This window comes from Corvus cornix, chromosome Z (assembly GCF_000738735.6).
Source record: "Corvus cornix cornix isolate S_Up_H32 chromosome Z, ASM73873v5, whole genome shotgun sequence".
Lineage (NCBI taxonomy): Eukaryota > Metazoa > Chordata > Aves > Passeriformes > Corvidae > Corvus > Corvus cornix.
In genome coordinates, this window is record NC_046357.1 from 64,824,507 (window position 1) to 64,839,957 (window position 15,451).

Genomic DNA, 15,451 nt, shown 5'->3' on the forward strand with positions numbered 1-15,451 from the left:
GACTTCGGCTGTGGATAGAGCTCCACAGAGGCTGACAGAACAGATATACCCACAGAAGGAGGCGCTGCTCGACCACTTTCCACACCTCTCAGCGGCACCTCCAGTCGCGTGTGGTCCTCAGCTGCGAGCCAGGATCTCAATGTCTTGAGTTATCCTGAGATTAAACTTCTGGTTCATTTTTTTATGATTTTTCCGTGGACTTTAGTCAATGGTTTCTTCTGGATTATTTTTATAATTTTAGGAACTATTCTGGTGTCTGTCTAAGCTTTTAAAAGAAACAATGATTGTCACTTGAATATGGAAAGGTTGTTTAGCAGACATGGCATGTTGGTGTGAGAAATTTTCTTCCTTTCATCAGCTATTGTCAGAAAATAAAATAAGTTCCCTGGCAAAATCAAATTGTCAGGTAGAATTTAGACTATGTATGCTGAAAAATTACTCAACCCTTGACATGAGAGAGAGAATAATTCTTGAAAAGAGAAAAATCTCAAGTGCTTTGTCCAATAGTATTCCCTTAAGTGGCAGAGTCAGACACAGCTGGCATAGTGAAGTTAACTATTTATTTTTCAGTGGGTGCAAAAAACCCCAAAGCAAACCGTTAAGCAACTACTTAAAATGATCAAAACCATGATATTGACAGTTATTAAGGAATCACAGGAATTATGTCTGGGACTCTTCCTTAAAACAGGGCTTTTTAATCCGTAGGTCTTAATATGCTCTCTAAAAGGCCAGTGCATTTGTTTGTTGAACTGAAACTCAAACATATTGTGTCTTTCCCAAAAACTCAGAAATAAAGCTGCTATTAAAATCCTCCTCCATTTGAAGGAGCTGTTTTTCTATGCTGCTTTATTCTTCCTTTTTTGTTTGTTTGCTTTTGTTTCCCTGTTTGTGTTCCTGAGAAGTTTAGCTTTGAGTTCTCGTCAGAGATGCTGTGACTCAGAGCAGTGATGGCATTTTGCTTTCATTACCTTGCTTTCTTGTTGTAGAAGGCCAACATACGTAGGCAAGGAATCCCTGTACCAATCATTATGTTGAGTGTATATATTCCTGCAGATATAGTGAAGAGGTGTTGTGGGAACATTTATTTCTCTGCATTCTTAAACTTTTCATATGCTTTGACTTAATGCTGAAAATCACAGTCTTTTAAAATGGATGAGCAATAGATCTCTACTATAAACTCAGTCTCTCTTTCAGGTATTAATCTGTTTATACAGCAAGAAAACCAGCAGTTTTTCTGCAACCTTTACTACCTTGCATCCCTGGGCTAGGAGATAGATAGGCGGGATAAATTTGAGAATGCATGTCCTATTTCTGTGTTATCACTGCCCAGCTCCCAGCATCAAACCATTACGTCTCAGCTGAGGTTTTCATTTTACTCAGTAATTCCACCACTGAGAAGGATGGACATACACAGAGTACATGCTTGCTTGTAAGGAGTGGACTTTAGACCCTGAAGGAATTTGTTTGCCAGGAACCCACAGTGCACAAGTGGGTGATGATGTGAAAGAGGCCATTCAATTGGCAGTATCTGTAAGATGTATTTTGTCATGGTTGTAGAACATGATGTCATCTGAGCATTACAGCCTGGAGGGCCTTGTCGTGTGTCACTCTCACTGGATGCAGTGGCACTACCTATTTCTTGCATCTCTGAAAATCAGACTGGGAATCTGCAGGTCTGCAGGAGGAGGAACAGTCTGTGTTTTATTCTATGCATATCATGTGCTGCAATGACAATCGTATGGATAAATTTTCCACTCTTAACTGGTGACATAATTGGTAAAAAACCATAAATGGAAGTGTAAGGCTTCCACAGTGTACATGAAATAAGTTCCTGCTAAATCAGGCCTTGACAACACAGTGCTTACTTGGCTGTACAAACAGCTCGTTAAACAGAACATATCTATCTCTGTCACACTGTCTAGCAAGATTGTGGAGACTGCACACTTAATTTTACATAGAGTAAGATTAACTAACTTATTTTCAGTTAGAAAAAGAGTATCACACACTTGACAGTGGCCAAAACTATTTGAATAAACTTTCTGCACCATTTGGACATTTTGGAGGATTTTTTTTTCACAACAGTTGCTTTTTCTCTTACGTTAATGATTGAAGATTGTCCCGGTTCCTTTTCTCAATCCTTTTCTTCCTTCTGGTTTCTCCTGATTAGATGGATAGTAACAGGCAATTTCTTAAGTCAGACCTGACTTACACAACTTCACAAGTTGCTGGCATAGCAGTAAATCAGTTATCAATCACGAGAAATATGTTTTCAGGGATTTTTTCCGGTTTGGGCTTTGTAAATCAATTTTCATGTAAGTTTGTGTGAAAATGTTCCTTAAAACAAACACTCTGTTTCACAGTAATTACAGACTTGCAGCTGTAGTGAAATATAGCCTTTCTGGGGATTAAGTAAGATTTCCAGAAAAGAACTTGACTGGTATCCATGAGATCATAGATACTACTTCTCAATAAAATTCTGCAACAAGGGAATTAACTTCCCTATAAGAATCTTCCTATCCTTCTCTGCCTTTTCTAGCATAATAGAAATGCCTGCATAGAAAAACTTTAATTTGTGAGCTGAAAGACAAGACAGATAAAGTCAGTCAAAATATCTACCAATTTTTTGATTTTATTTTCTCTTTAATTTTTTTTAAACTCCTAAGTAATTTACATTTTGAAACAAAATCATTGCAAGTCAAAGAAAACAACGTGGAAAAAGCTTCATTTGGAAGCACAGGGGTTTAAAAGTGTTTTTGTTCTTATTGGCAAAACAACATATTAATTGAGTTGCAATTTTCGAGTGGTTTAAAGAAGCTGACATTTTCTTTTTAGAACTTTTTTGTTTCAAGAGCACAGGTTAACAACTTACAATAAGTGTATGCCATTCTTCATATGATAACTGCACTACAAGAGGAACTGGAGTATCCAGCTCCATGGCAGAATGAGAATTTGAACTTCAAAATATGGTACCATGGCAAATGCCTGAATTAATTTTGAGTATCCACATTTCTACCTCAAACACATACTACACGAAACAACTGTAAAAATATGTTTTTGTCTAAAACTCAGGTATTATTCTAGTGATGAATTGTGAGCTCAATGGCAAAACTTGCTTAGTTAATGGCACTTGTTCAATTCTCCTACAACATTTGCAAGCCAATACAAAATATTTTTCCTTAACAGAAAGGAAGTGTCAGGTCCAGTGCAATTTCCTGTATGTTGGCATCAAATCAAAGCTGGGCTGGGCTTCCATAACCTACCTTCAAGAAAATCCATTAGTATTTTCTGCCATCTTGTAGAGGCAACACTTCAGGTCACCAGGTCAACTGAATTAAAAGTAATTGTGTGGCTATAAAGGGCTTCTGTTGCAATGGGACAGACTTCTGTCCTTCAAGCCCACACAGGCAACAACCCAATGCCCAGCCCAGTGCATGACAAAACCAGACTTAAATGGACAAAGGCACCAGTACAATGCTGGTAAAAAAACATGGGCAAGCACAAAAATTATGCATCTTAAAGTAATTAATACTGCTATGTTGTCACAAGACAAATGAGTTATGGTAAACATTTTAAGGCTCAGGAATTAAAAAGCTTTAAGAAACAAATAAGAACCCAAGTAGGGGGTGAAAATGTTCCTGAACGACACTGCATATGTCAAACCATGTTTCTAAAATTGGCATTCAGAAAGCTAATTGTTTTAGTTGGAAACAGAACAAATTTAACATGTATCCTGTCACTCCATTAAGTTGGTTTTTATTTTAACAACCTTTAAAAAACTCAGTCACAACAGAGTTTGGTAATACTAAGAATATATTTAGCTGTTGTTTTCCAAGAAGACATTCCAGACTTTTAATATCATCCCAAACTGATAATTATTCATTTGTTGAAGATACACACCAGTAATCAGCTAATGCATTGCAATACTAGCCATTTACAGAGACCTCCACTTCTCACTGACATCTGCTGAGAACAGGACTGCTTGTGGGACTTGTATTGCTATAGAACAGAAATTGAAGCACTTATCCATGGATAAATGTATCAACATAATGCTAATCTGGGTGCTGGAAAACTGAAGAATTTATTTCAAAAAGTAAAAACATCGTTCCTTTTCTTCAGCTTTCGTCCTAAAATGTTCAGGCTCTCTACATTAACTTCCTCACGCTTTGCACCGCCACTGAGAAGGCTGATAATTTATTTTTCAAAACAAAACCTGAGGTCCTTCTGAAATAGTATGACTTAATAACACTGAGTTTTGCAAAGTATTTCAAGAATCATAATGAAAGAGGGGTTACATAAAGTTTTGGTTGGACTTACCTGAAGCAGAGCTTGAGTTTGAACTAAATTTACAGTGCTCATTACAACCCATTACACTTCTGGTAGTGCCTTTGTCAAGGCAATGCTTGAAAAGACTGTAAAACACATTTTTTCATTACTGTACATAAATTATATGGGTGGAGACAAGCAATTTCAGAAAACTGTCACTCTTAAATACACATTCTGAGAATGTGTTTGCAGAGTTTTTAAAATTGATTCAAATTAATATATTTTCTTCCAAATGCTGAACACATTTCCTCTATCCATATGAAAAATGCAGTCAATGCTTTATTTCAAAGACTATCAAATTTCTTACTTTGGTCATGTGTTTTCCTTTATTTTGATCTTATCTGTTCTTTGTAATGCTTTCCATCTTTGCTGCTGTTTCCTTGTTGGGTACTTGCTATGGTAAATAGCAGTTACCTGATTTTATTTCAGCTTTCACTAAGGCACACTGTATGTCTTGGTTTCACTGCTGGCAGTGCTCAATATTATTTAAGATACAGCTACCTCATATAAACTGTGCCTTGTTTACATTAGGGATATGAGAACTGGCATTTCCACAGGGCAGATTTTTTTTCTTTTTGCTGTTTAAAATGCATTCTGAATCAGTACAGGAAGCCACAACCATAACTACAGGCTACGAGGTCTAACAAAAGAGAGAGACGAGATTACTGCTTCCCTGTATGTGCTCTGGCCCTCTGCTGCTAAAGGTGTTCCCCCACAGAGTTAGAATTCTTGTATCTGCTTAAATGAATTACTTCGTTTAAACTAAACTGTTGGGCCTTGCCTACCGTAGAGTGTTCTACTGTGATGGCAGCCATCCCTGCAAAAGGGATGTATGGGTAGCAGAAAATTAAATTAAACTGTCACGCTCTATGAACCACTAAAAAGCCTGCAGAAATAGGGCTCAAAATCATGACTGAGTTCCTCTGGTTACCATTCATCAGGTGACTCTCACTGACTCTTAATGAACTACTGAACGAACTATATAATGGACCTGCAGCCTCTGTAAAAGACGAAAGCATTTTACACCATATTTGCCCGGCCACCTCTTATCATTGCAGCTAACATGTTGCTTTGTTGAACCGTAACACTCCACTGGGCTTCTGAGTGGTGTATGAGCAGACTCCTTTGAAGAAACCAGAAAAATGCCTTACAGAACTATTTTTGCCTGCTCAGATGCAGGTCTACACCAGGGATTTCCTAAGCACAAGAATGACATCGAAGTTACATGACTATTTTTTCCAACTCTCCTACCAAGAGAATTGTCCTGGCAAAAAAGTGCTGTGTGGGCCCAGTGTGAAAAGAGCATTTGGATGGAAACTTTCAGCTGATGTTTGACAGTCACAGGCATCTATAAACACAGCCTTTATACTGGGAAATGTCAGGCATCTTCACAGTAGCTAGTGCCACCGCCTCTGCATTTCATTTAAGCAGAATGAACCCATGAACTAAGCCTTGCCATACATCTCTATGAAATACCTTGGTTTGTCATAGGGAAAGGCACCTTGAGAGTCGGCCTTACAAAGAGTGAGCCTGGAGAGAACGCTTACTTAGCAAGCCCCTGCTCAAGTTTACTTACTATACAAAAAACTTGCTTTTGAGCAATACAGTAAGGAAGAAAAAAAAAAAAAATCGATTCCCTTTGTTCGTGCTTTAATTGCCTGCTCCCTTGTTTCCTCGCCTGGGACAGTACCCCTGTCCGGCCTACTCCAGCCGGACTCTTCGCTACATAGGGGCGCTGCCCTCGGCCGGAAGGTGCTGCCGCCGTGCCCGGGGTACGCGGCTGCCGGGGCCCGCCGGGGGTCGGCGGGGGGGCCCGACGCTGACAGACCGTGATTCCCCCGAGCAAGTGTGCGGCGCTGGCTCGCCCGCTCCCCGCTGCCTCCAGTTACACCCCTGGCAGGAGCCCGCGGCTCTCGGCTTCGCTTTCCAGGGTTATTTTTGGACGGGGCCGCCGCATGCTGATGGCAGCGGGCTGGCGAGCCGCGGGCGCCTTGGCGGGCAGCGAGGCGCCGACGGGGCCCTCGGCGGGGCGGGCGGGGAAGGGGCGGTGCGCACCCCGCGCCCGCCCTGGCTCCCCCGCGACGCCGGGCCCCGCCCGGGGAACGCCTCTGGGCTGCCCACGGCCGGTTCGGCAGCCTGCGCCAGGGCCGCCGCTCCCCAGCGGAGCCACAGCCCGGCGGGCGGCAGCCGCCATGGAGCGGACCCCCATCCCCGTGCTCACCGTGCAGACGGCGCCCTACGAGGACCAGCGCCCGACGGGCGGAGGGGGCCTGCGGCGGCCCACGGCGCTCTTCGAGAGCCAGCGCAACTACCTGCCCAACTTCGTGCAGAGCCTCCTCTCCTCCGTCGACCTCCGCGACCGGCAGGGCTGCACCATGGTGGTGGGCAGCGACGGCAGGTACTTCAGCAAGACGGCCATCGAGATCGTCGTCCAGATGGCCGCGGCCAACGGGGTAAGCGGCCCCTCACCCTCCCCGCCGCCCCTCGACGGCCCCTGCGCCCCGTCCCTGGCAGCGGCACCCGCGCTCTGCCCGCGCCGGCCGCTCCCAGCGGGAAGCACGGGCAGAACCTTCCAGTGTCATCACCCGGACAGCGCTCCAGACGCAGACGGAGCCCGGAGGAACTCCGCGTGCGGCTGTATGTCAGCGCTGTGCGCGTCAGGTGCCCGAGCCAGCCCCACACGTGCCGGTTCGTGCGTCCGCTGGGCTGTGCCGCTGGGCCCTGGAGAGGTGATGGCTCTGTCGGGGTGTGGCGGTGGGGATGGTGGCAGCCTCAGGAGACTGCCAGCCGTGCGGTGCTGTTTCACACCTTATTCTAGAAGGAGGAAGGCATGGGAGCTGAAACACAGGGTTCACTCTGCAGGAGAAAATGAAACAGAGTTAAAAATAGGTACATGGGAAACAAAGGTATCAGACATGCATCTGCTGCTCAGGATATTTTAAACATATTTAAGGAAAATGGTATTGTTGAAGGAAGAGGAATTCAGCATTTTATCTACATCTTAGGAAAATAATAGTTCTTTTCTATTGGTCACTTGCTAACAAATTGTAAAATGCAGGAAGACAACAGTGGCAGAAACCTGTGGTCAGACGGGACACAAACGTTTCTTGTGCAGTTTTGAAAGTAGGAAAGAACTTGGGAAGAAGACTTATGTCTTCTGCTAGATACATGCGTGTGTGGATGTCTGTGTACAGAAAGCTGGAAACACCAGATAATGTAGGCTTGAAGTTCCGCTTCAAAGCAGAGTTGAAACTGCTGTCTCTTGTTGTGATGCCTAGACTGATCCTCTAGATTTGGCAGAAGGAGTGATATAATTTTATAGGGTTTCTTTTTGTAGGGATTATTTTTTGCAAAAGCTCAGTGCTTCAAAGGCAGTGCTTTCAGAAGATCTTTCATTTTGAAATGAATCTTCATATGTGTTTGAATTTTCCCTGCTGATTTGTTGTCATGTACAAGCTATATAGACCAGTCAGTCTTGTATGAATAATGAATATTTTAAATTTACTTCTAAAACATGTTCTCAATGTGCTGGTAGTATCAAGCAGATGCTGAGTGATGTCTGAGATGTCAGACTTACTGTCTTACATACTGTCTGCCTATGCAAAATCACCGTTCATATAGGGACTTGGCAGAGGCCGGGGTTTATGTGGCCCAGGGTGTGGAAGGGCGCTGGGGGGTACACTGGTGGAAGTGGGGACAGTGGCAAGACTGGCACAGCGGTTCCATCTGCAGTGTCAGGGAAGGGAGCATGCAGGGAGTGGGTGTAGGGCAGAGGAAGTGGGCTGGTGTGTGGGGAGTTGCAAGAAAGGGGGACAGGTTGCGGAGGAGTGCTGCTCCCTAGCCTCGTTGCCCATGTAGCTCAGTGGAGATAGTCTCACTGATGGAGTTGTACTTGTTGACCAGGTGAGATGAAGTGCAGCAACAACTAAAGCGAGAGCCTGGCAGAAAGAACTGCACTGCTGAGGCTGAAGTTCTTGCCTGTCCTTGCATGCTGGTAGGAGCTACAGGAATGGGTTAGTTACAGTGCAGGGTGACCACAAGGACTGACGTGCTGAAGAACTTAAGGGTTTAGAAGAGCAGGGGCTTCTCAGACAAGTTATGCTGACTAATTTTTCCTATCAGCCTGCCTCCTTCTTACTGTCACATGCCCCGTCTTCCTTGAATATCGTTCTGCCCTCAGGAGATTTCCAGTTTGACATATTTCTGGCACCGTGCTGTAATAATGCTTCCCCTTTCTTAAGTTACTACAGGTTTCTTAGAGACACAGTTTCTCCCTAGTGTCTTCTGAAGCCAAACCCCAAACTCTTCTGCTCACAGTTCTCACAAAGATCTGAATTCACGCATGATTATCTTGCTAATGACACAGTCCTCAGAAATTCAGCAGCCCAGCTGGTAGGGAGCTACTGAAAGGGCTTCCATTTCCATGTTCTCATCCTCTATTCTCTTTGTAACGTCTTCACCCTGCTCACCCTCACCTCTGTTTCTCTCAAGCACAGTGTAAATGTATAAGTCTCATGTTTACTTACTTAGTACTATCTGTACGTGTTATTTTTTGGCTGTTAAAATACACCTGCTGGGAAAATATCTAAATCTACTTGATAGCATTGCTTAGTGCTGTGCTATGTAAGCAGTGGGAGAGGAAGAGAAGACTCATGAGAGCAAAAATCTCTCCCTTTGGATGAGGTTAGTATCATGAGAAACCATGTAGCCAGTATGACAGTGAAAGAAGTGAACTGATGGTAGGCTGGATCAGATAAAATGTGGGGAAGGCTTGAAGGTGCATTGAAAATGTTCAGCTGCCCTGAGTGCCAGGAGAGGAATAGCCACACAGTGCTGATAAACTGAACTTTAATCTCCTTCCTGGAAGATACATACCGAGTGTCATGGTTAGTTGTGCCTGCTGAGTACAAAAATAAAAGTGATTTTCTATTATCAACTGTAAATGGATTGCCCTTTAGAGTTGCTAGGTTCCTCTTGTTCTAACTTGGTGACTCATCCCACATTCCCCCTGTGCTAACAGCTTAGCACGGTTGGCATAGGCTCTGGTACAAGGAGTGAGATGAGGTCCCCTGCTCAGTCAGCTGCCAGTGCTTGGTCTGCTCATCCTGGGTGCTGCTGGCTCATGCCCTCCAGCTCAGGGCTGCAGGTACATGCCCCACAGCTGCAGCCTGCACAGCTTTCCCATGCTCTGCAGCTGCAAGCAGCACATGCTCCACCAGCTCTGTGGGGCACACAGCTGGGGCTGTAGCAAATGCATTTGGGTAAGGGAGTGCACGTCATGGGAAGGTGGGGGAGCATGAGGAAGGCCAGACAGAGGTCCTGTGCCATTCTGGGTTGCAACAAGCAGTTTGACAAAGTGGAGTGGTAGGAGAGTATCTGAGGCTCTATTTCCCTTCCCACCTGTGTCCTGCCAGTAGTAGTGTCTGTCAGCCTTAATGTCTGGAAGAACTGAGGTAGAAGGCTCCAGCAGTTGCAATACAGTTCCTCTACGAATTAGATGCAAATATTAGACTCACCAGCTGGATGGAGTGTCTCATTTTTGTTGGAAAGTTCAGGATAGGTTTAAATGAAAAGCTGTTGTTTGTGAGTCTCAGTGGCAGGTGAGAAGCTAATGATCTTACACTGAATATGGAAAGTCATGACAACATGCTAGAGAGATTGCAGAATATTGATAGTAATGCTGTAGAAGTTTGAGATGGCGGAGAGTTGAGTTTTCTGGTTGTCTCCTATGTAATACCATATTGCTTTTATTTTCCATGGCTTTTCATGCAAATCTTGCCCTCCCTCCCTGGCTGTGTGTGATACTTATTTTCTTCTACGCTGAGTGTGGTTTTCAGTCATCTTTAGGATACTGTAGTAAAAGATAGAGAGGCACAGCCCCAAGTTGTTCAGGATGTAATCTGGTTGCTTCATGTTCTTTCAAGTATAATTGACTGAGGCATATGAGAGATTACTGGGAAAAAGAATTTAAAAAGCATTAAGTGACTCCATGGTAATCAGCTGAATTGTCTAAAAAGGCACAGCTGCAAGCAGTAATATTGGATAAAAGTGTTCTTGTAAAGTACTTGTTAGGGTACTTTATTCTTTCAGCTGTAACTGTTTGTTGAGGCTCTTTGTTTCTGCTGTTGCTACTAGAAGTACAGTGACAAAATAGAATGTGGCATAGGGACACAGTATTAGAAGGGATGTTACATGCCTGTGATCTTGTAGCCATGCAAGTTTTTGAATTCCAAAGATAATTTTTCCACGCTATGAAATTGTCCAAGATTTTCAGAAGGATATTACTGGAACTTTAATTGTGAGTCAGTGTGTGGATAGAGTTTGGTTACTGTTTTAGCCCAGATTGCAAGAAGTCTGTAAAATCGGATATTAATTAAATTAATTAAAGAAATAATTAAATGCTAGTTTAGTATTTGGTTCAAAATGAAGAGATTCTGAACCAGGAGAAGATGACCTTGTGCATTCCTGCCACCAAAACGAAGAAAGCAAAGGAAGATGGGTAGCACATTTACACCTCTAAGGCCTACACTCTCCTCAGGGAGTTGTGTAGAAGTACTGATGACCTTAATATAAGGTGAAACTTTATAGTATTCCCTGCAAATAAAATACCAATGTATCTTATGCAATTTGATTTGCAGGATCCTTAATTTAGCATACTAAAAATTGCAGTATTTCTATAGTACAGAAATCAGCATAATAAATAATATTTCTATGTAGTATAGAAATAGTAGCATCATGACAAATGCTTAAGGCAAATCAGATTGTTCATATTTATATTAATATTTGGCATCCAGAGAAATGGAAAAACCAGTTTGTTCAACATCTGCTGAATGGGAAGAAATTAAATATGGTGAAGAGATAGTCCTAGGCAATTTGTGCATTGTGAATAATTTAAATATTCTACTAACTTTTAAAACTACAGGTGTTGTGCATGAAGACAAAAACTAAAACTCACTAGTTTAGATTTGGAAATACCAAAAACATGTTTGTGATAAGCCTGCATGCAAGCATAAATGCATTTGTACTTGAGTACCTCCAGGTAGATTGTGTGGTTATTTTCAAGTATTTTTTAAAACGCTATCGCTGTCATATTCCTTTTGTTTACCCATACACAATACTGTTTTAAGAGCTGGCACACATTTCTGACAGCTGTATTTGGAAGATTGAGTCATTGCTCTAGCTTTCTACATGCTTCATAGTTTAAGAGGGACAATATTCAAAACAATCGATTTCAGGTTTTTTTAAAATAGTATTTTTCTTTCCATTATAATTTTTTGCTTGTTTCTTAACTTCTTAGCTCTCCTGTTTTCCAGCAACATTCCATAGGCTTCAAAATTATCTGCAAAAACTCTGAAAAGAGAAGCAGGTAGACAAACAATCATTCTTTCATGAGAGCTTGAGGTAGAAATCTCAGATAGGAGAGTGCACATTTTTTAAAATTTGAAAGCAGGTCTTGTGATTCTCAGTGAAAGAGAAATGGATAGACATAGTTTCTGATTGGTGAGAGTTATCAAAAAAGTAATTTATGCTTGCAGTTGAAGTTGATAATTTCTTTGTAGTCTTAATTATTAAAATAGTTCACAAAACCAGGTTAAATAATCTCTTAATCCTTTGCTTTTCTGAAGTTATTTGGAAGCACACTTCTAAGTAACCATTAAGGTCCTCACGTGAGTGCCCAGAAGAAGGTCATCTGTATATGAAGGAACAGCTCTTCATGGACAGGAGGCAGGTAGTGACACCTCCTGTGCTGTTGCTTTGCCACACAGACTGTAGAGATACCAAATCTCCTTCAAACTAGAGAATGAAATTCGAAGTTCAACTCCTAGTCTGTTTTTAGATGGGGAGTGGGAGGGATTCAGTGTTCCGCTTCTCCCTCTGCCTCCCCTAACTGCCCTGCACCTTCCAAACTACTACTCAGTAGTGGTGGTGGTGAGTGGGCTGATTTTACTTTTTTTTTTTGTATTGATGTTATTGAGAAACTCCAAACTTGGACAATATCCTTTTAAGCTCCATATACAGCTGCCTCAGTTCTCATCTGTAACTCTTAACCTCCCCTTTTCCCCTTGCTTTTTTTTGGTCTTCCTGTTTCCCAGAAATTGGAACTCTTTTGTATTTCTTTGTAAATACATTTCTTGTTGGCTCCTAGATTATTTATGTTAAGCTGAAACTGTAGTATTGGTGTAGGGGATGAAGGCATGGTTTTGAAATTGGAACCTTGCAGTGGAACTGCATGTAATACCAAACACATTGAGTCAGTGTTTAATAACACCACCTGAAAGGTTTTCTTTTATTTTAAGAATGGTGGGAACTTCCCCTGCTCAGCTGTGCCCTGGGAAACACACCCTGTTCATTTGGAATAGCCAAGGAGTCACTGATGGCTGAAGGAGGTGCAGTGCTTTTTATGGGGCAGGACATCCAAGGGTGTCTTGGCAGCAGAAGTGTAACTACAAGAGACTGCAGGTCCTAGTGTGGAGTGATACTTGTGATTGCACTGGAAGGCTGCCCTATGAAAGGCAATTCTCTTTCTGTTCTCTTTCTATTATAGTCCCAGCCCTGCAAATGTGTCCACAGAGTCAGCCCTAAACTGTGCTGATATCTGAGGGGATTTGCTGATTTGCAGGGTTACCTGGCAAGTTTTGGTTGCAGGATGACAGCCTAGTATTACGCTTGGGAGCTTTGCAAATCCCTATCATTGCTGTGCTCTTGCTTTGCTGTCATATCCAGGTCACTGGGGTTAAATGTGCCAGGATACAGTATTTTTTGTCAGTGCTCAAGATTAGCATGCAACCAACTCATGTACGTATATTTCTCTGCAAAAGAATATGTTCCATACCAGGACTTTACCATTTCAATCCTGTACATACATGCCCGTATGTGTGTGTGTTTATATACTGATTTTCAAACATTTGGTACTATTCAGAGTACTTTGGCTTGTTTTTTCCACATAGATCGGCAGATTGGTTATTGGACAGAATGGGATCTTATCCACACCTGCTGTTTCGTGTATCATCCGAAAGATCAAAGCAGCTGGTGGAATTATTTTAACAGCTAGCCACAGTCCTGGGGGACCTGGAGGAGAATTTGGAGTCAAGTTTGAAGTTGCCAATGGAGGTATGGGGTTTTTTTAAAACACACTACAACATTCCATCTTGGTATGCTGGAAATACTCGTACAAGGATAACTAGGTGTTTGTAACTATGTGTTTTTCATTTACTCTGTTAAAACTGTGAAGAACATAGGCATCTCTCTATCTCTCAATTTTTTTTTTTTTTTTTTAATAATAGAAGTGTATTTGCCTCCACTGGTCTGAAAAATAAGCATTAAATGTTCATTGAAGCCCTTGGGGTAGCTGTAAGATTTCTATAAATGACAGACTTGCCATCCTGTTTTTACAGTACCTTGTATAGTCATCCAGATCACCGTAACGGTTCTGATCCTTTTATAAAGATGCCTGTGAGGGACTTCTGTTTTCCTCATATTTCTGTGTTGCTTGTCTTGGCATTTACTTTAAAGCATGTAATTTCAGAAGCAGTATAACTCATTGTCTCGAGTGGAAGAAAGCACTTCTTATGTTTATCCAGGAAGTAACTGGTCTTACCCAGGTAGAGAGCTGTACCATTTTAGCACAAGTCCACCACTGAATAGTGGAATTTGTGTATACGTGTAGGTATGTTATACATTCTGTATGTTTTACATTATAGATCTGTGTACACTCATATAACATTATGTGATGGTAGCTGACACCTTGCATACCTCACACATGTAGAGTGCTTTCAATGTGAAAAAAAGAACTGAAAGGGCTTATAAAATGTTTCCTTCCCCATTTTGAAGGTGGGAGAACTTGAGAAGGAGTGCTTTCTCCCCTCTCCCTTGTGTAATTGAAAAACGTGCATGGTTAAATGAGTGTGATTTTATAAACAGAATAGGCTGGAATCCCAGAGAGATTAAAAGGACTGTGTCAGGTCAGCCAGTGAGAAAGCCAGGGTCACAGCACACATGTACCAGAGCCAAACCATTAGATGCATTAGCACTCTATAAACTTTAAAACACCACGTGCATTTAAAATCTGCTTGGTAGATGGGTAACAGTTGGTGGTGCAGTCTTTCTAGTGTGCTTTGCCTTTTTAAAGAGAATTCAAAAAGGCTGTTAAGCTTTATATATGAAACACTGCTCAAACAGAGGTCACAAGGTTCAATTATATATGTTAATCAACAGGGCCATAATGAAAAGTAGTTGGTTTAAGTTCCAGCTGAGAAAATGTGAGTTAAGTATTAGGCAAGGCGTTTGAATTAAGACTGTGGTTAGGCACAGCAGCAAGCTCCTAGGGAAGGTTATTGTTGCTCTATATTCTTGCTCAGTCTATTTGCAGATCCAGGTCAAGCAGAAGTGGTTTGTTTCTGTAGCTGTAGAAGAGAATGTAAAGTGACTCTGGGGTATCTCCTTAGCTGGAAATACCAGTAGACAATACATCCATCTATCAAGGAGGATCTGGAGCTGTTGACATCCTCACCCTTTGGTTGGGTTTGGATTAGACAAGTAAGAAGTAATTTTCTAAGCTAAACGAAGAATTAAGTAGCTGGTTTTTGTTGTATTGGACCATCTGGTACACTGCATCTGAGATGGAAGACACTAATTTATGTGGCAATGCACTGCTCTAGCAGCGTTGCTGGAGGAATGAGAAATTTGCTCTGAAAACACCTTCAAAGACGCTTTGGATTAGGAGAGAGAACATGTAAACGGGAATAAAGGAAATAATTTTTAGAGTGAAAGTGTAGCTTTAATATAAGCTGTGAAGAGTCAGATCAGCCAGAAGGGACTTTGTTGCAATTCATACTCAATTACAACTCAGACTCAACCTTTGCACTGCATATGGCATAGTTCATCTAGTAATTTTTGCATCGAGACTGCAACTTTTGTTTGGTTTACAGTAAATCTGTGAAAATAAAGCCATTTTTCAAGCTTTGGCAATGAAAGTAATTCACAAGTAAGGTGTGTTTTCTGTTTCTGAATGACATAACTGATCCAGGTTGTAATTGCTAATTGTTGAGCAACCGAATTCTAACAAAGATAAATTTCATTCAGGTAGTGGAGGGAAACTGCAATACAGTACCACTGTAAAACTGGTAAG

The 15,451-nt window shown here is 42.0% G+C and overlaps 1 protein-coding gene across 1 annotated transcript in view; it reads left to right on the forward strand.

The window, feature by feature from the left end:
- Window positions 1–6,426: 6,426 nt before the first annotated feature.
- Window positions 6,427–15,451, forward strand: part of PGM5 (phosphoglucomutase 5) — a 75,391-nt gene continuing 66,366 nt past the window's right edge. The window contains exons 1-2 of the mRNA XM_039567430.1: window positions 6,427–6,776; window positions 13,272–13,434. Of these exons, the coding sequence (XP_039423364.1) occupies window positions 6,516–6,776; window positions 13,272–13,434 (424 nt within the window). The 5' untranslated portion in view covers window positions 6,427–6,515. The remainder of the gene's footprint in view (window positions 6,777–13,271; window positions 13,435–15,451) is intronic.